We start from the raw sequence: 20,549 nt of genomic DNA, 5'->3' as shown, positions 1-20,549 counted from the left end.
TGCCAAGTACAAAGGGATCAAAAGAACTTCACAATGCCTGTACAAGTACAGGAGGGAGGAAAACAGATTAGGCATATCAAGAAATAGTTCACTAAAATAAATGTGTGCCTTTGTCACTGTAGAATAAATGCATATTGTCATCTGATAAAATAACCTTTCTAAAACTAGTTCACACATTTCCCACTGCCTGATAAGCCTGCTTGCTGCTAGCAATGATACAGGGCTTAACCAGTCCACACTAAAAACTCACACCTCTTGGGAGTGCCAGGGCACTCTTTAGAATTTGTACAACTCACATTCATTTCAATAGGACTTGAGCAAGAATGGCTGCCCAGCGGACAAGAGCTGCTTATATTTGTTCCATGAAAGTTTAACATTATTCTGAAAGGGCCAACTGCATTCTCTGAAATGTGCGCCAGTGCCCATGACTGAGCTTGAGAATTAAAATCTAACTTTGTGTGAGATGAACACAAAGCCTTCCTAATTCCAAATGTGTAGGCTGAGCTGCAGTCACTCAGTAGTTAAGGAAAAGCACTTTGCATGGGCTCAGAACAGATTTTTAAAAGTGCTTCTTCACTCAGTTAAACTACACAATTTGCTCTCACAGGAGGAGGTGGTACCTACCAACTTGGATGGCTTTAAATGAGGTTTGGACAAATTCATGGAGGGACAGGGCTACTGACTGCTTCTAGCCATGATGGCCAAGTCCTACCTTCACTGTCAGATGCAACATGCCTCTGGATACCAGCTGCTGAGGAGTGCTGGTGAACAGAGTGCTGCTCCACTCATGTCCAGCTTGCAGGCTTCCCACAGGGATCTGGGTGGCCACTGTGTGAACAGGATGCTGGACCTGGTTGCAATCCAGCAGACTCATCTCATGTCCTTAAGAACCCTCCTTTATTATTCATACATTCCAGGTCTTGGACATAGCACACTGAAAAGTTGTTGGTGTTGGCATCCATCTGTCACTGGTAAGTGATTATAGTGTTTACATCAGCCTTAACTCATATTAAGGCCTGTCTACGGTGCCAGTTCCCAATTTACAGTATATAACAGAAATCTCTCAGTGGAATACTTCGGGTTACAGATGCTTCAGGTTGCGTGTTTTCGGGTTGCGCACCGCGCCGAACCCAGAAGTACCAAAATGGGTTACTTCTGGGTTTTGGCACTCGCACATGCGCAGAAGCGTTAAATCATGCTTTGCGCATGCGCAGAAGCGCCAAATTGTGGCCCGCACGTGTGCAGATGCGGCACTGCGGGTTGCAAACGTGCCTCCCACATGGATCATGTTCGCAACCCAAGCGTCCACTGTACACTGATGGTCTTTCTCTGCCTCCAGCTCCTCTCCTGTAAGGCCCAGCATTCAAATGACATCCCCAACCCTGAGCCAAATTTTATCCAAATCCTTGCAGAAATAGTTTTAGAGAGCTTAAAATGGGGTGGTGCTGTTTCTAAAACAAGGTGAACATTGCTAAATTAAGTGCAAGTCCTCTTACATAATAGGCATTTTACATAATAGCAGGTTGGTGTTGGGATTCAAGCATGCCAAAGGGCTTGTGCTTACCCACTGGGGTGTCTGATCTGTGTGGAAAGGCCAGAGATGGCCCAAGGCTTTTTCATTACAGTCAAACCTCGGTTGTCGAACATAATCAGTTCCGGAAGGCTTCCGAAACGTTTGACAACCAAATCGTGGCTTCCAATTGGTTGCAAGAGTTTCCTGCACTCAGAGGAAGCCACATCGGACATTTGGCTTCTGAAAAATGTTTGAAAACCAGAGCATTTACTTCTGGGTTTTCGGCGTTCAGGAACCAAAACGTTCCAAAACGGAGCCATTCAGGAGCCGAGGTCTGACTGTACTCCTCTTGTCTTAAAGAGATTTGAAAAACTATATTAGGTTTCTCATCAGTCTTACTATGCCAATCGACTCTTTTAAATGACTAGGACCTTGGGGAGGGACCAGAGCTCCATTGTAGAGTTAGTGGGTCAGTCACTGGCATCTCCAGCTAAAAGAGGTGGCAGCAGGTAATCTACAAGATTCTAGGCTGCTGGTGACAGTCAGAGTGGTACTGGAAGTGCTGGGGTACAACTCAGTTTGTACTGGACACTGATGTGTCTGTATGGGAAAGAGTAGAAGAGACACAAAGAAACCTCCAACTTTCCTAGACTGTCCTTTCTGACCTAGCCGGTGCTGGTCTTCTATGAGGTGCTAAACTGATACTCTTACTGACCTCATTTTCTACTTCCATCTTCATCCTCACCTTGAGAGAGGAGACATTTTGTGTGTCTCTGTTGCTGAGACGCAAGGGAAAGCATAGCTCAAGGAATTTCCACCTCAGTTAGATACAACTAGGAACTTTCCTATCAAGTATGCCTTTCTAGTAAATAAATGTAGATTTCTTACTTCCCTAAACTCAGAAGCTCAGTGTGCTTTTATCCAGGGTAAAACACACTCCTCCAACAGGGACTCAGCATGAAGTTCAACTTCTGAGGAGAGCTTTAGCTCCAAATGCCAACAAGCAGAATAGGGAACCAGTGACCATGAATTACAGATCCCGTCACCCTTGGTCATTTACTATGCTGGCAGAGGCTGATGGAACCAGAAGTCCAACAACATCTGGAGGTCCGCAGGCTCCCCATCCCTGCACTAAACAATACTGAGCTAGATGAACAAATAGTCTGACCAGCTTCGTCTGTCCCTATGAGCTCAGTATTTATTTACAGTGACCACAATCGGGAAAACCTGTTCCATGCACTCAGATTCTTCCATGCAGTCAGTGGGAATGCACAACTTCCTTTCTTCCTCTGCCCACTGCCATACTATATCAGGGAATGATGTGAACCAGCCATGAGTTTCTAAAGCAATTTGCCACACAGCTTGAAGGGGAGGTGGAAGGCTATGATGAAGTCAATACCAAAGAGATGGTTATATGTGTCTCTGGGTTAATTAGATTGTGGCAAATAGTACTGTCTCTCCTGAGCCACAATTAACAGCATGATATGTGATGCATAAGCAACTCCATTTAATTATATCTTTGATTCAATAATCTACTTGCACTGTGGCTGCAGAGCCCGCAGATGGAAGGATCCAATACAGCCTGGTTGTTGTTGTTTTCTCTCTCTCTCTCTCTCTCTCTCTCTCTCTCTCTCTCTCTCTCTCTCTCTCTCACACACACACACACACACACAAATAAAGGCCACACAATGGATGTTAGAAGGAATACCAGTCCATGCCTTCTATATCCCTCCCTTTCCATGCCTTACAAATTAATTGTTCTCCAAGGCTGGGAGAGGGATGGATAAGGATAAGAAGGGTCTGTGCACAGACCTTATACTGGTGTCCTCCAGCTCTTTTGGACTACAACTACTTTCAGCCCCAGCCAGTGTAACCAATGGGCAGGAATGCTGGGAGTTGTAGTCCTAAATGGTTGTTAGCTATCCCTTCCTTAGACTCTTGTTTCTTCTCTCTCCCATCACACTGCTTCCATGACACACATATCCATGAATGTTTGTAGGTATAGATATAGTCCTATCACTAACCTCTGCCTGCATGGTGGATTGTGCCCACTGTAACTACATGATTTCTGGAAAATAAATTAATTCTGTAGTGACAGCAACAAAATCAGAATTTGACTACCTCAATAAGCATGACAGTTATAAAAATAAAAAGCATCAGTTTGTCATGATGAAGTTATTGGCTTTTATAAAAATATTTTATTGTCTTAATTATTCACCTCAAACACTGTCAATCTATGACACCAGTCTGTTGCAGATAATCTCCTTCAGACCTCATAAAATGACGTTTGTTTAAGGCTGAAGTTGACTCAAAACCTGTGCACTCCACATTCAACACAGTTCTCAACTTAAAACACTGAACTCAACAACTTTCCTTTGACTTCCATGTTGCTAGTTTTCAAGACAATATTTTTATTGACTCACCTGACATAGAGTTATGTTTAAGTCAATTTCTTCCTGGTGCAGTAAGTCAACATAAATAATCAGCCTCAACTGAAATGATCTGCCTCCTCTGAAAAATCAGATCTGAAGTCCTGTCTGCATCTGGTTCGAAAGTATCATTTTTTTCGAAGTTATGTGGATTCTACCCCACTTTACAAAAAGGATGGAAACTCAAGTAAAAGAACATTTTCATCATCTGTCTTAGAAAAATATCGTGACACTTTGTAGTCTTCAGAAACCCAAATGTATAGAATTTCAACCAAACACAACAGGTCAGAAATCTATTCCATGAGAACGGACAAAGGAACCACTCTCAGTGCCTAATTTAAATACAGGTCTGATTGTGTATCCCATGAAAGGCACACTAATAAGGCAGGAGTTTCTGTAATGGAAGGAACTCCCAAGTGGTTTATATACTGCTTTAGAAGCCAGCGATGGGCCAGCCTTGGCACAACATTTTGCTGTTTCATCAGTGGGGCAATTGTGACTGATATTCTCTGTGTGCACCTGCTCATAATAAACCAGGATGCCTACAATTATAAAGTGATGATATCGTTTTTGGAAATTTTTAGAGAATGGTTTATTTATAGCATTTACATTTTTTATTTGTTTTGTTTTAAAGCCCTATTCCAGCATTCAGGCCAAAACACGAGGGCACAAAGTATGTAAAGGGACATAGGCTCAAGTAGGAGAACTTAAGCCAGCATAAATTACGCTAGTGAAAGTCCCAAGAAAGGGGGCATTCCAGGAAGGGACAGGAAGGGGGCAAGGAGAGACTTGCATCTATTCCAAAACCTGCTCACCTCAGTCATGTGACCTAGGGTGCAATCCTCAAAACTCAGGCCCTCACTCACCCACCAGCTCAACCAGCAGTAGCCCCTCCCAGAGGCTCCTCAATGGAGTTTGCAATAGGAGTAAGTTAGGCCAGTCTTTGTTAAGCTGGCTTCCTATGGTTAGGACTGCTTTGAAAGGCTATAATCCAGGTGTGTCCAAAGTCCATTTTGGGGGCCTAATCCGGCCCACCGGTCAGTTTAATCTGGCCCCTGGGGCAGTTTATTTCCTAGGGTAAAATCCTAAAAAAGTCAACAACTTTGGTCGGCCTTACAGCCCTTCACTTCATCAAATCTGGCCCTCGTTGAAAAAAGTTTGGACACCACTGCTTAATACTATGCAAACTAACTAAGGAGCAAATCACACTGAATCAGTCAGACTTACTTCTGTGTAAGAATGCATAGCGTTGCGCTGTAAGGTGTCTTTAACTCAGTAAAAGCCCGACTGAAAGCAAACAAAAACCAAAAAAACCACTGGCAAACTAAACTGAAAACATACATTAAACCCAAAACTATTGATCAAAGCAGTTGTGTAATAATAATACAGACAACTCTTTAGAAAGGTTTTACTGCCTCTTTTTCCATTGCTCCATCCATTCCGGCTTTCCCACCAACACCACCTTCCTTCTGTCCCCTCCTGAAATTAAGCTGAGGAGTGCATAAAATTGGACTAAGGACCACAGGCTTCCCATCCCTGTTCTAGTTAGTGAGAACAAACCCTGGTCAAACCATGGTTTCCAATCCTGGTCTGTATAATAAATTACAGTTTAAACAAACCAAAGTTCCCAGAGTTTGAACACTTTGGGAAACTGGGTTTAGCTTAAACTGGGAGCAGAAACTCCCAGTCTCCACTTCTGGTACCTAAAAGAAGAATAGAAACGAGATGAGAGTGCAGAATCTCAAGCCTTTCCATGGCTTGTTCCACGGTGGTGTTTCTGGATGTTGTTGGATTCCAACTCCCATCAGGCTAATGGGAACTGTAGTACAGCAACATTTGGTTGTCATCACATTGGCTGCCCCATATTGTACGGAGAAACCATGGTTTGCCCTTACATCTGAACTAGGCCTGTACATTTAACAATTGTATGCCAACCTCAGTCACAATACCCTTCACTTGTCACTAGCATGATATAAAGAACTATTTTGACAGGAGAAAGAAGAAGAAAAACTACCATAATGGAAATGTTTTATCTTCTAAAACCAGGGAGGCTATTTTCCTGCCACAGTTAGAATATCCATTCCAAATTCTGCCAGCTGAAAGGCTAGAACAGTGCTGTAATATTTATGTCAGAACATGAAAACTATTTCAAAGCTACTTCAGAAACACGTGCGCCAATATGTATGAAAAGTGCTACTGCTACACCAGCTCAAATGAGATAGTAACATTCAGTGGCTTAAAGCCTCTGTCAAGCAGGGAACATAATTTCTGCTTCATTCACACTGCTTCTCAGTAAGACCTTCCTGAAAACAAAAGGACCTTTTAGGGCAGAAGCCTAACACATTGGAACTTACATAAAGAGGTACTTCAGTGCAGCTCAGTTCCATCGTTGCAGCATCTACAAATAGAGGAAACCAAAGTAATTATCACACACTTTAATTCAAGGCATTGACACTATTCTGTGCATTGTTCTGAATCCAACGCTCAGCCTATCACCATGGCATCTGAATTGCTTTCCAAGCAAGCAATTTCCGAGTATCTGTAAAAGCCACTCCTCCTTGTGCATTTCTCCATAACCAAGGGAAAATGGCAGGTACAAAAGTAGAATTACAGGGGGAAAGTTATACCAGTTTAAAAAACAACTGGTTAAATTTAAATGCATTTGCAGAGCATCAATATATATTTACTTCGGTTTCCATGAGATTATTCACTATAAACCTGTACCTTGGCTTATTTCAGCCCTGTATATTGTTATCTGTAGTTTAGAATCATAGAACTGTAGCATTGGAAGGGACCCTGAGGATCATCCAGTCCAACCCCCTGAAATGCAGGAATGTGCAGCTGTCTCATACGGGGATCGGACCTGCAGCATTGACATTATCAGCACAGAGCTCTAACCAACTGAGCAAATAGTAAATGTGGTGATAAATCCAGGGATTTTCAGTAAATGTGGTGAAAAATCCAGGGATCGATATTATTTTGCTCTTGTATTCTTTACCACAGGTGAATGCCAAACATTTTTCACCTGTCATAATTATCCATTGGTGTTCATTCACATAAATTACGTTGCATTTTTTAAAAAAGGATGTGACCATATTTTTGATGGGGGTGCTTGCTTTTATTAATAGATTAAGCGAACATATTTTGAGTAAACTATTACTCTGAAGTTACAGTTTGAAATAAGTTGAGAGAAGTCGGCAGTTCTTCAGCAATTATCGCAACATACTCTGTCCTTTCATCTGCTGCCTCACCCATCATTTTGCACAAACTCTTATACTGCCCCCAGCAAGCTTTACACTTCAAACAGCAAAGCAGGGTGGTTGTTTGCAAGTAGGAATGGTTGAATCTGCCACTTCTTCATTTTTATCCATATTTCCACATCTGTTTGTGATTTTTTTAAGTCCTCCTGAAAATTCATCAGCATTGTAGTGTGAATTTCTCCTAATATAACCACCATTGTGTGCAATTTTGTCTAATATACACATATTTGCAGAACAATTTACCCTAATATGATGTGGTTTTGTATGCTAATTTCAGTAACATACCTATATTAAGCACACACTAATCTAGTATATCCAGTTTAGTAAGCATTACTCAGCAGGAAAACTGCATTGCAAAATTCTAATAAGGATTTAATTTCGAAAGATTCGCATATTGTTTTGGAAAGTTCACATTAGGTAGGTGCACTTTTCTCCCTTATCCCTATTTGTAAGTAATTCTACTCACAGTTTGGCTGAAGTAGGAACCTCCTGCTTCAAATAACAAGCTGCCTAGAGTCCTTTCCCCCTGTTGATCTGCAAAGCAGATCCCCATACAATTGATTTCATTCAAGGAAGGGGGTCTGTTTCTTTAGACTCTTTCCCAAGAGAGATATTGGACTAGACCACAAGTTTCTTGCTCGCCAGGATCGGCTTACAGAAAACCTCTTTCACTGGAGGTTTTAAAGCAGATGTTGCAAGGCCGTCGGTCAGGGATGCTTCAGTTGTGATTCCTGCATTGCAGGGAGTTGGAACAGATGACACCTGGAGTACCTTCCAGTGATACAATTCTATGAATCTAAGATTCCCAGGCTGCCATGCTACTCTATTCCAGCAGCTAATCTACTTATAATCACTACAGTCATTCCTCATGTTTCATCCGCTTCATGTTACGTTCTTTCAGGTTACATCCCGCAGCGACCCGGAAGTACCGGAAAGGGTTACTTCCAGGTTTCGCCGCTCACGCATGCACAGAAGCAGCGAATTGCAACCCGTGCATGCGCAGATGCGCTGCTGTGGGTTGTGTTCTTTTCATGTTGCGAACGGGCCTCCAGAACGGATCCCATTCGCAACCAGAGGTACCACTGTACTTACAAGTTGTCAAGTCCCACAAGCTGAGCATTTACTCCTGAGCTGCAAATGTTCAGAAAGCAATGGAAAGCAATCTGAAGCTCCTCACCTAATGGCAAGGAGCAGCATTTCCAGGATGTGTAGACCTGTTGACTGCAATACTGAGTTTTCAACTGAGTAACTCAATCTTCCTATTTGGCAAAAATATAAACAGTTATAAGATGTTGAACAGTTTGCTTTCCTTCTCTCATCACAGCCACAGTGGGCAGCCTCAAAAATATTTTATTTGAAATTAGTTCAGGTTGGGTGTGGAAACAAAATTTGGAATGATTTATCATTTAGCTGATAAATGTACTAAGCAAAACACTCTCACCAAAAGGAACAAAAATTGGACCTGAAACAAAAAGTCTGCCCTAAAGGAGGTCACCTTCATTCAGAAATGGATTTGTTAGTCAAGTTGAACATTTTCCAAAATAAACATGCTTCTGTTTTGCAGTCTATTATTTCATACCATGTGGCATCAATGAGTCAGAAATTGTTTAAACATTTCTTCTCTTGTGGATGCAAATCTACCTGTGCCGTTTCCACTGCAACAAAACAAAACCGATTCCTTGTTTCTATGACTAATTCCTTGTTCCTGTAAGGCAGTATTCACTAAACTGTTGCCCTCCAGATTTTTTTTTTTTACTACAACTGCCATCAGCCCCAGCTAGAGCGCTACAAAGGGCTAATAAGGACTGATTCACACATTACATTACTTATGTACACAGAAGTAAGCTCCACATAGGGTGGAGGAAGCCCAGAGCAAACTTTCTTTTCACCATGAGGGCATTGTCAAGCTAGCAAACAGAAGTAGCAGCTGCCCAATTAATGAAGTTGCAGCAGACCACGAATGCTGTGCAGAACTCAAAGTCGCAGAACCAACAGTGGTATTCAGTAAAGTCCTACTTAAAGTAGACCCACTGACATTAATGAACCTAGCATTGTCATCATGTGCATTAACTTCATTGGGTCTACTCTGTATAGATCTACCATTAAATATCACCCAAGCATGTGCCATGCCTCTGCTTTGATCACCTCCAGATATATTGAGTGCAGGGTTCCCTATTATTATGGTAGCCTCTTATAAACATTGCCCAAAAGAGAAGTGCCTCACCAAAAAAAAGCAGAAAAGAAGGTGCATATTTGTATATTAAAAAAAAACCTATAATTTAAATAGAAATACAATGCCATTTCACCACAGTTGAGAATTTTTTAAAAAGAAAATTTCAGACTGCTGCAGAAATGTAGAGAACCAAATATAAGATTGGAAAAGATGAGAAGTGGAGAGAACTGAAATTAACACAGATTCTTCCATCCCTGGTCCCAATACAGTAGCTGAACACTAGATGATTCTCACTGGCTCTCAATGGTGTCAGGCAGAGATCTTTCACCATCACCTGCTAACCTGAACTCTTTAACTGGAGATGGAGGGATTGAACCCTGGGCCTTTTGTGTTCTCAGCATGCACTCCACCACTAAGTCATGGCCCCTTCCCAGAGGAGATGATTTTAGGATTGTGGCCTTAAGCCATTCGACCCGACTCTGCTCTTTAAGATATGCAACTAGGGAACACTTTAAAACTATTGACAGCTACAATGCTGCTTTGCCCAAACAAATCCCATACACCACAACAACAACTTTGCACATCACCCTATGTTTGAGATATTCAGAGTAGATCCACTGGAATTAGTGGACCATTAATTTCAATGGCCTGCTCTGAATATAGCTAGAGTTAGTTATCACCCATATCCTGGCAATGGAACAGACATGTGATAGCTGTTCTTACATTACACTCGCCTGCATCTCAAGCAGCATTAAGCCCCACACCAAGTACTCTCAGGAACATATTATGTCTTCCACGCAAAAGGACAGCAACCATTGTTTAAAAACATGCTCATTATTTCTTTTAAGCAAGCACCAGTAGAGTCACACATTAATAATGGTATTTCCTGAAAGGGACGTGCAACAGGACGCATAATTGATCCTCTTTGGCTTCCTGCTCTTGTGTAAGATCTTACTAACATCTGAAGAAAAACAGCAGTGTTGATCTATAGGCTGTTTCGGGGACATTTACAGCAGCAAAGGGGGGGGGGGGAATTGCATGTCCTGCCTCAGAGATGAAATGAAGATACTCTAAAGAAACAGCTCCAAGACTGTGAAAAAAGATCAGGCTACAGAACCCTCAAACCACACAATTTCCCCCTGTGGAACATATGAAGGAGAAACTCATGAAACAGATGAAGTGGGAAGGACAGGGCAGATATAATGGGGGTCAATCATCCACTGAGGCAACATGAGAATGGGCCTTTTCTGCAGTGGCTCCCCATTTGCGGAATGCTCTCCCTAGGGCATTGCGGCTGGCACCTTCATTGCACACCTTAAGGTACCAGGCAAAAACATTCCTCTTCAACCAGGCCTTTGGATGGTTGCCCTCCAATGCCCTTTTAAATGTGTTAAGGGAGGGGGATTATTGGTTTGCTTTTGTTCTTATTTTTATTATGCAGTTTGTGTTTTCTATATTGTAATGTTATGTTGTGAACTGCCCTGAGATTTATGGATGAAGGGCGGTAAACAAATTTAATAAATTAAAAAATACAATAAAAATACAGTGGTACCTCGGGTTACATACGCTTCAGGTTACACACTCTGCTAACCCAGAAATAGTGCTTCAGGTTAAGAACTTTGCTTCAGGATAAGAACAGAAATCGGGCTCCAGTGGCACGGCGGCAGCAGAAGGCCCCATTAGCTAAAGTGGTGCTTCAGGTTAAGAACAGTTTCAGGTTAAGAACGGACCTCCGGAACGAATTAAGTACTTAACCCGAGGTACCACAGTAAATAAAATCACAGCTGAAAGGATTGTTGGCCACTTCTGGGGATGTACTCTCCCTCCTCTCACCTGCATCCTCCTTTATTGCCGTTCAGGCTTCTTGTTTAACCAGGCCATGAAACCACAGCTTGTATGGAGCAATTTAGCTGCCATAATTGCCTGCCTTTTAGGTTGAAAGCAGCCCCTTTTCCATGAAAGCTAAGTTGTGTCAGGCCTGACCAGGGCCAGATCAAGCCATTTTTGCCACCTGAGGCAAGGCAGAACCTGCCAATGCTACACCACACAGCACTGCTGGTTGCTACTTACTGCACCACAGAGAAGCCACCCCAGGTCTCACAAGGTTTTGCCAAGATGCCCACTGAGGCAGCTGCCGCCAACAGGGGAATTCCAGAAGCACAGCAGTGGCTGGCAATGAGGCTGGGGTCTGGGCAAACTGTCACCTGGGCAAACTGTCACCAAACTGCCACCTGAGACAAGTGGCTCAAGGTGACTTATGTTAAGGCCAGCCGGGGGCTGAGAAACTGCTCAGCAGACGACCAGTTTGGGGCTTGCTCTCAGAATGAAGGACTTTCAAGTTTTCTAGAAGCACTGTGTATCAAGAAAGTTCCCCACTGACAGAGCCCCAAGAAAGGGTATGTTTTGCCTGGAAGTGTCAAACAAAGCACATTGTGATGAGATACTAAATGAGAACAAATTTTTAACAGAAAGAATGAGTTAGAAGATTATTTTAGTTTGCGCACCATTAAAGAAATCAGATTAAGCAAAGTACACAACAGGGAAGAATACTTGGCTAAGTGATCACATGTACAGATTAACTTTATTTATCCTTCCTTCTTCCCCCTAAGAAACATTTATGCTGCTATTGTTTGGAACAGCACAACACCCGCCGCCACCTGCCAGCTGCTTCGTAAACCAAAAGAGAAAAGAAAACAGATATTTAAACACAACACCCCAGCGATGGCAAAATAACTGCAGAAGAGGGATACATGGAGTCTGGCCTCCTCTCCACATCCTTTCCATTTGGCCAGATAAGTAAAATGGCATTTGAAAATATATAAAAATAAAACACCTGTATTGGAAAAAATTTCGAGAGGTAAGAAAAATGGAAGAGTAACTGAACTCCAAACTGCACCTCTGCCTTCTGAATTTTCACCAGGCATTGCCCACATGCATTCAACCCTTACCATCACAAGGTGTAACTGAACATTGCAAAGGGCATGGGTTTACCATCAAATATGGCAGCCCCGGGCTGAATTCCATCTGCCGTGCAATTACATCAGAGCATGGAGTCAACTGTACTAGACAAGTGGGAGGAGGCAGCCCCATGCCCCTTGTAGCATTTACTTCCACCTTATGAAGAAGGCGGGAGCTTGCTTTTTAACCAAAAATGTTCACAAAAACACTGCTCAACATTAGAAATAAAGGATTGCTTCTGGGAATTAGGACCAAATTTGCTTAGGTATAGGTAGGAATCCTATTCCTCACCACCACCACCACCACCACACCCAATTGGTGAATCAGCAATAGCTTCTTAACCAAGGGTGTGGCATTTCATAAGCTCACAGGCTGCCACTAATAATAAAGATTCTGTAATCAGAACTTGACAGTCGCATTAGCAATATGTAAAAGCGGAAAGGGTTCTGGGGCATTCTCCCATGGCCACATTAGCGGGGGGGAAACCTGGCAGGAACATTTTTATTGGCTAAGAGTTAAGCAGAAGCTCTCCAACAGACACATCTTACCCTTTCTTTCTTTTCTGGTATTTCACGTATTGTCATTAATGAAAACACAATACAAACACACAATAAAAACACATCAGAGTTCACCTGAGGGATCACCCCAATGTTGAAAACAAGTAAAAGAGGGGGGGGGGAGTCTAAAGTTAAAGATTAGTTCCTGAAAATTTTAATAAGAGCTGTCCAAAATTACAAAGCTGCTAAGCACCAAACTACCTGTAATTAGACTCCTGACAACTATTTTTCAATGCTTAGCAGCAGCTGCAACTACCTGGAAAAACTCACCTGGAGATGTGGCCTTAACAAGGCAAGACTTAGGGGCAGGAATCCAGAACCCCTCACTCAGCAGAACAGGGGGGTCCCCAAATGAACCAAGGCTGGCTTGCCACATTGTGAAATAATGTATGTTACCATCGAAAGAGCACCCCAGTCTATTAAGCCCATAGTCTATAATGACCTAACTGCATCATGGCTGCAGGTGAGGAGGGCAGTGTTAACCCTTTTCTCCTCCACCTCCCCCCCCCCCATTTTGAGGCTACTAATTCTCTCACTGAAGGGGAGGAACAAGCAGGTGTATCAACTGCAAAAATAGCATAGGGGTGAGGGCTAAACGCCTCTCCAGGTTCTACTGCTTTGAGGCCGTCCACCTGCTTGCTTTGTAGCTTTAAAAAAATGTTAGGAAATCATGATTACCCCACATCATGTGTTACTGTCGGTAAGAAATCATTCAGTAAATGCTACAATTCTATCCACGCCAAAACACATGCGTGGATTTACTTTCATATTCTGAACATACCATTCTAATGTACTCCACTGCTGTCTCCGGTGTGCTGGAAAGAGTTGTTTCAAGGACTCCCTGTGCTGGCAGTCTATATAGCAAATGTTTTGCTGACCTGACTCTATGAGTGGTTTCATATGGGAGATTTAAACGGCCTTTGAACATCTCATGTGGTATCTATATGGGTGTCTGGTGGTTGTTAATACAGTAAAGGTATCCTTTGCAATGCACAGATCAGCGTATTAGCACTGCCCACTTTCACTGGAGGGATGTGGGTGGTGCTGTGGGTTAAATCACAGAGCCTAGGACTTGCCGATCAGAAGGTCGGTGGTTCGAATCCCTGCGATGGGGTAAGCTCCCGTTGCTCAGTCCCAGCTCCTGCCCACCCAGCAGTTTGAAAGCACATCAAAAGTACAAGTAAATAAATAGGTACCGCTCCGGCGGGAAGGTAAACGGTGTTTCCGTGTGCTGTTCTGGTTCGCCAGAAGCAGCTTCGTTATGCTGGCCACATGACCCAGAAGCTGTACACTGGCTCCCTCAGCCAGTAAAGCGAGATAAGCACTGCAACCCCAGAGTTGGCCACGACTGGACCTAATGGTCAGGGGTCCCTTTACCTTTACCTACTTTCACTGGACCCCCCATAGCATCGTATTTCCCCCCTTCCCTGTGTCTCCAATAATATAAGGGGGTTCATGTTTCCATTCAAAGCTCTATCTTTTTCCACACTTCCTTCTTCTAGGTCAAAAAGTGATCCTCGGTGTGAGCCTGCCAAGCCACTTGTTACGCACATTGCTTCCTTTTCAAATCCTGATACTTCAACCCTTCTTTTAGCAGCAACAACAGAAGCATCACACATAAAAGCATCTTAAGTTATTCCCATTTCTGTCTCCTGGGGGGGGGGCACCGGGGACAAGCCTTTCAAAGAGGAAACAGTTTTGCACGCTGGATACTAGAAATAACGATCAGCAAATCAGTCTGGGAAGTCTAGTCTGCTCAAAGGAACAAGCAAGCCAGAAATTTAAATCTTGCGAACAAGCCAAACAACACAGAAAAAGCACACCAGGTAGACTGGGGGCTGAGGGTTGTGTTTTACAACTCTCTAACTAGGATAGCTTCCTCATTTACATTTCCCCCTTTAACTGTGGGAACTGAACTTGTTGGTTCAGTAGCAATAATTCTCATTTACAGTTTAATGTGCTGTAACATAATCCTACGTTCCAACTAGCAATGCTTAGAGAACGTGTGCCAAGAGAATTTGCATAGCATTTAATTAATGGACCAGCAAATCTATAGACATTATGCAATCATTTTGATGTGGCTGACTCCTAAAGAAGCGTGCATCTTTATTCTGTTACTCGATTTGCGTCATCTCAGCGCCACCTCTTACAGTGAGCTTTTATACTTGGGTAACAGCAGGCATGCCTAAAGTCCGTTTCGTGGGCCCAATTCGTCCTGCCGGTCGATTCAATCCGGCCCCCGTGGGTAAAATGTCCTGGGGTAAAATCCTTTAAAACGCTCAACAACTTTGGGCTAAAATTGTGGGGGGGAAAGCTCAGTAACTGGTCTGCCCTCACGCATGTTCACTTCATGAAATCTGGCCCTCTTTGAGAGAAGTTTGGGCACCTCTGGGTAACAGCAAGTGACCTCTGCTGGGCAGTGTTTATGGAGTTCCTGGACTGCCCAGATGACAAGACACACAACCCTCTGGGCCTCACTGATGTGACCCAAAGGAAAAGCAATATATTTAGCATCTGCATGGTTGCAGGAGTCATAGAAGACACCTTCCAACTGCAAACTCTATAAAAAACAAACAAACCCATACACATTTGCATCAGTGCTGCAGGGCACATCCAATGTTTATAAATTCTCCCAAGGTTTTCATGGTATATAACAGCTCCTAGTGGAAACTTCTATCTGCTGTTTTTATCTGCGGCTTTCGCTGCTTTATCTTGCTTTGATAGCACTGCATTTACTGCGTCCCAGCACTGCATAATGCTTTAATTATTATAAGCCTCCTTGAGGTCACTTTACAGTGAAAGGCAGCGGGAAAACTTATTGATGAAAAAGTCAATAAAATTAAGAGCATTTCCCTTTTCAAACTGTACACGTGTGGTTGCTAATAACTTACACACACTTGAAAGGGGAAAGCCGCAAGCACACATGTCCTGGAATTCAGTCTCTACAGCAGGACACAGAATGCATCACCTTCAACGGATGGGTGCAAACTCTGCAGAAATGCAACATGTACAGTGGGTGGTTATTTTATATCGGGGATAGGGAACCTATGGCCCTCCAAGATTCTGCCAGACTACAATTCCCATCATGCCTGACCATTGGCAATGGTGGCTGTTGATGGAGGGAGTTGGGTATGCGGCATTTCTGGGCATGGCATGGGGGGGGGGGCTTCCTGACTAGGATATGGTAATCTCAAAGCAGTGGCTCATACAGAGATACAATAGGTTGCCTAACCTGGAGGCAAGTTAGTCTCCTGTTTCTCTACATCAGGTATGACTGAACGATTCAATTCAGAGCTGAAACAGAACGACCCAACCCATAGCAAATGCTGATTGGCAGGAGGCAACCACAGAGCAGTCATTCTGACAGTGTTAGAAACTCAGATATATAAGCTATGGGCCAAATGGCTCCTTATACCAAGGATACAGTCACCAAAATGGAATGTCTATTTGTCATTTTTTGGGTAAGACAGCTCTAAAGTCTTGTTTTTCAAATGATGGGCTGACTGTGATTGATTCTCAGTTAAACATCTGGCTAGTTCAGATGACAACCTTGAGCTCGCTTAAGAACTTTGAGAACTTAAAAGAAGAAAAGTCACTTGATCCAAGGACAGTCCACATATATATCAGTCTACATCTACCTCTTTTTCTGCACAGAAAAAGCATTTCGGTGCCCAAAATTCATTCTGAGTGTTCAAATGAAATATAGCAAATAGAATTCTACAGGATGTGTTGCTTGTGTGTGAAAACAGTCAAGATCCAACAATCCCCAGGCATGCACCTCCAGATGGTGACCCATCCTGGCACCCAGGCATCTTCACTTAGTTGCCTGCGGCCGATAGACAGGTGCAAAAGGCACCTGGCGCCTGGCTAATTTCGAACACTGGTCACTCATACAGAAATGCAACAGACCTCCTCCTCCTCCTCAATGAGCAGTGGGGGGGGAGGGAGATACTTCTGCTATGTCTTTGCAATGAGAGCCACTGGATGACTCAATTGGCCCTGCAAAAGGGACAGAATGACCTATCCACAATGCTGACAGGAATCAGGTGGAGGGAGAGAAAGCAGCCGCTCAAACATGCAGAGATGAAACGAGCAGCCTTCTCCTTGCAAGCTCCTTTAATAATTTAATTCGTTTATTTCTCATGCAATGCCAGTTTGGAGAATGACTGACATGTCGGGCTTGAGGTCATGTTGAGTGTGCTAGAGCTTGACAGGTATCACCCTTTCTGAGTCCATGGTCAGAAGCAACCAGAAAGGGTGGTGATTGTTCTAGGCGGAAATCAGTACAGTGGTGCCCCGCAAGACGAATGCCTCGCAAGACGGAAAACTCGCTAGACGAAAGGGTTTTCCGTTTTTTGAGCTGCTTCGCAAGACGAATTTCCCTATGGGCTTGCTTCGCAAGACGAAAAACGAAAACGTCTTGCAAGTTTGTTTCCTTTTTCTTAACACCGTTAATACAGTTGCGACTTGACTTCGAGGAGCAACTCATAGAACGCGGTGTAGTAGCCTTTTTTGAGGTTTTTGGTGATTTTTGAAGCTTTTCCAAAACTTCTTTTAAACTTTTAAAACTTTTTTGGGGGGGGTTGGATTTTGGGTTGGGGTGTTTGGAATTCAAGGACTTGGTGTTGGGGAGGGGTTTGCAAGAATCTGGAAGCTTGTGTGTTTTTTCTGCATTTTTATGATTTTCTGTGACCATTGGGCCACTCTGCTGTTTTTTTAAAAAAATTCTGGATTTGAATTTCTGTGTGGTGGGTGGCTGGGGGAACAGTTGAGGAGGGATTTGCAAGAATCTGGGAGCTTGTGTGGTTTTTTTTTTAATTTTTATGATTTTCTGTGACCATTGGGCCACTCTGCTGTTTTTTTAAAAAAAGAATTCTGGGTTTGAATTTCTGTGTGGTGGGTGGCTGGGGGAACAGTTGAGGAGGGGTTTGCAAGAATCTGGGAGCTTGTGTGGGTTTTTTTTGAATTTTTATGATTTTCTGTGACCATGTTGTTGTTTTTTAAAAAAAACGTTTTTCTGTCATGTTTAGAAACTTGATTTATTGTTCCTTCTATTTTTGAAATGCTCTTTACAGTATGTGTGACTTTAAAGAGCACTTAATAAACTCTTGTTGTACCAAATTTGGCTTTGTTTGGACTTTTTTTGACCATAGGAACGCATTAATTGAATTTCAATGCATTTCTATGGGATTTCGTGCTTCGCAAGACGAAAAATTCGCTAGACGAAAAAACTCGCGGAACGAATTAATTTCGTCTTGCGAGGCACCACTGTATGCCAAATAAAATAAATAAATTGAAACAACAACCCTTAGTTTGGTCAGCAACCTAGACTGCAAGATACTTGACAGGCGAGAACTCCACCCAAAGTAAGGCGGCCTAACAGTATATGCCTTTGAGGGACGGAGGGAGGCAAGGAGATAAGGGCATGGGATGGCTGGGCCCTGATCCTCCAACAAAGGTGACACCAGAGGAGGCTCCTTAGGGCTGCAAGTTCATTTTGGTCAATTGCAAAATCTGTTTGCATTTCAACTTGTTGCACTGTAAATTGTTCAACACCTCTTTGGGAAGGTGGTGTGGTGTTTTTAGTGCAGGCATTTTGAGACGCCAGCTGCATTGTGCAGATACCACAGGTAAGCCATGCATGAAATTCACTGTGAAATCAAGTTTGACATGCTACGTATGGCACCAGTGCAGACAAGTCCCAAGTCAGAAGAGCTAGGTTATATAGTACAAGACTGAGACCAGCTAGCAGATGTGGCTGTACTGGACCTGGAAAATAGGTGCTGCTAAGACATATGCATCTATGTATCCCTTTGAGTCACACAGAACTCTTACTCAGGCAGAAGGAAAAAGCAAGTGTTCACAGGCACACTGGCCCAAACACCACCACGACTATTACGTGCACCTTGCCTAATCTGCCTTAGAGTAGGTCAAAGGTAGGGGATCTGTAACCCAGCCAGCCTGGCCAATGGTCAAGGATTATGGGAGCTGTAGTCCAACTACATCTGAAAGGCCACAAACTCCTCATCCCTAAGCTAAGCAGTTGAGTTTCCTCTGTATCCACAAAATAAGATAAAGCAATATGTTATTTTACTCGACGAAATTCACCCTGTTGTGTAGATGTGTGCATGCAAGCCTTCAAATTACACAGAACATTTCATTAGACATAATGGGAAAGTAGCTAATCCTTTTGGAGAAGAGTTGGGCAAACTTCAGGCTTCTCAGAGCTTTGTTTGTGTTTAACTTCAACCCCAAGAGCCACCAGCCAGAATCCTATGCAAAAGACACACAGAATTAAATAACACCTCTGAGCAAATGCTAAGCCTAGAAAGGTGTTTTAGTACTTGTTTTGAACAGAGCCGACTGTCCTTACACACAAATCCACACCTGCTTGGCTTTCCTCATTTCAGCAGCCTAATTTAGGTGAGGAAAGTTGCTTTTCTTGTTGCTATTGTTAATTGTTACTGGGAATCAGAAACCCTCCCCAGTCTACAGCAGATCACTAGGCAGATCCCAATCTACCGTCTGCCCGCCCCTGTTTGAGAGTATATACACCTGGCAAACTTGGCTGCAAACCCAAAATGCCACCACCGCACTGAAAACTTCAGCTAATCTTTTTGAAGAGAGTCTTCTTTCTCCCTGGCACCCCACACACTGACCTGGCAAGGTTGTACCACCGTTTTACGTGACAGGCAGATATCCCAGAGGCGAGCCTTTCCCCCATCACGCCTTGCCGCAGCAAGAAGCTACATCGGTTGAATTTCTGCCTCTCACTGTCAACAAAGGCAGATAAGCTTTTGCCTGGGGAGGGGAAGGGAGGGCGGGAGGGCGGAGAGGTACCAAACCACCAAAACACGGCCTTGGCATAGCAAAAAAAAAAAAGCTGCGCCTGCTGAATTCCTGCTTCTCACACTCATTAAAGCCAAAAGCGCCATAGGAAAGAGAGAGATGGAAGACACCTGCTGAGAAAAACAGCAGAAAGCCAGACTTTGGAAAAGTCTCTTCTCCTCCAGCCCCGCCAGAAAGCGGAGTCCCAACCCCCGGTGTGGGCATTACCTGTCGCTGGCTCCCCAGAGGAGTCCCGGAGTGGCCCTTGGAGCGCAGCCGGGGGCCGAAGAAGCGCTTCGGCGCCACCTCCGAACTGGCGCGCCCTCGAGGGCTTCTGCCTGCCCGGCACCGTCGCCGGCTGCAGCTGCTGCTGCTCCCGAGGAGGCTCCCGAGGGGCGGAGCCGGGCGCCGCCTGCCCGCCCATCCTGCCCTCCCTCCCCGTCCGACTTGTTGCTGCCGAGCGCCGGCAGGGCCGCCCCAAGCGGCCAGGGAGCGGCTGGGCTTCTCGGCTCCCCAGAGCGCGTGTAAAAACTCTCCCGGGCAGCTGACAGGAGCCGGGCAGCGACCTCTTGCGCCAAGCAACGGCTGCACCCGGCAACGAAAAAGCCCTGAAAGGTGCCGGGACAAGCTGAGGCAAAATGTGGAGTCGCCTCTGCTGCCAAGATGGTGGCTTGGGAGGGAGAAGCTTTCAGGCCAAGTGTACTTAGTGCCCGTGGATTAGGACCACGCCTAGTCAGCCCATTCACCACTCTACCTCCGTAATGTCGGCTCTGACTGGCAGTGGCTCTCCAGGATTATCAGACTCCCAGCCCTTTGTGGCGATGCTGGGAC

At 44.0% G+C, this 20,549-nt stretch overlaps 1 protein-coding gene and 1 long non-coding RNA gene across 3 annotated transcripts in view; one reads left to right on the top strand and one right to left on the bottom strand.

The window, feature by feature from the left end:
• The window catches only part of ARHGEF28 (Rho guanine nucleotide exchange factor 28), a 148,311-nt gene extending 128,242 nt beyond the window's left edge, over positions 1-20,069 (bottom strand). For both annotated transcript variants that reach the window (XM_081212475.1, XM_081212476.1), the window contains exons 1-2: positions 19,947-20,069; positions 6,297-6,340 (exon numbers count right to left, since the gene is read on the bottom strand). In XM_081212475.1, coding sequence (XP_081068601.1) covers positions 6,297-6,329 — 33 coding nt within the window. In that variant the 5' untranslated portion in view covers positions 6,330-6,340; positions 19,947-20,069. The remainder of the gene's footprint in view (positions 1-6,296; positions 6,341-19,946) is intronic.
• LOC308597069 lies at positions 11,548-12,223 on the top strand. Its single transcript, XR_014012812.1, has 2 exons — positions 11,548-11,771; positions 11,985-12,223. It is a non-coding gene; the product is annotated as an uncharacterized lncRNA (long non-coding RNA).
• Positions 20,070-20,549: the final 480 nt, after the last annotated feature.

This window comes from Podarcis bocagei, assembly GCF_964188305.1.
Source record: "Podarcis bocagei genome assembly, chromosome: 11".
Taxonomy (NCBI): Eukaryota; Metazoa; Chordata; class Lepidosauria; order Squamata; family Lacertidae; genus Podarcis; species Podarcis bocagei.
The sequence above is the reverse complement of the archived record's forward strand: the minus strand, read 5'-3'. Positions and strand labels throughout refer to the sequence as shown.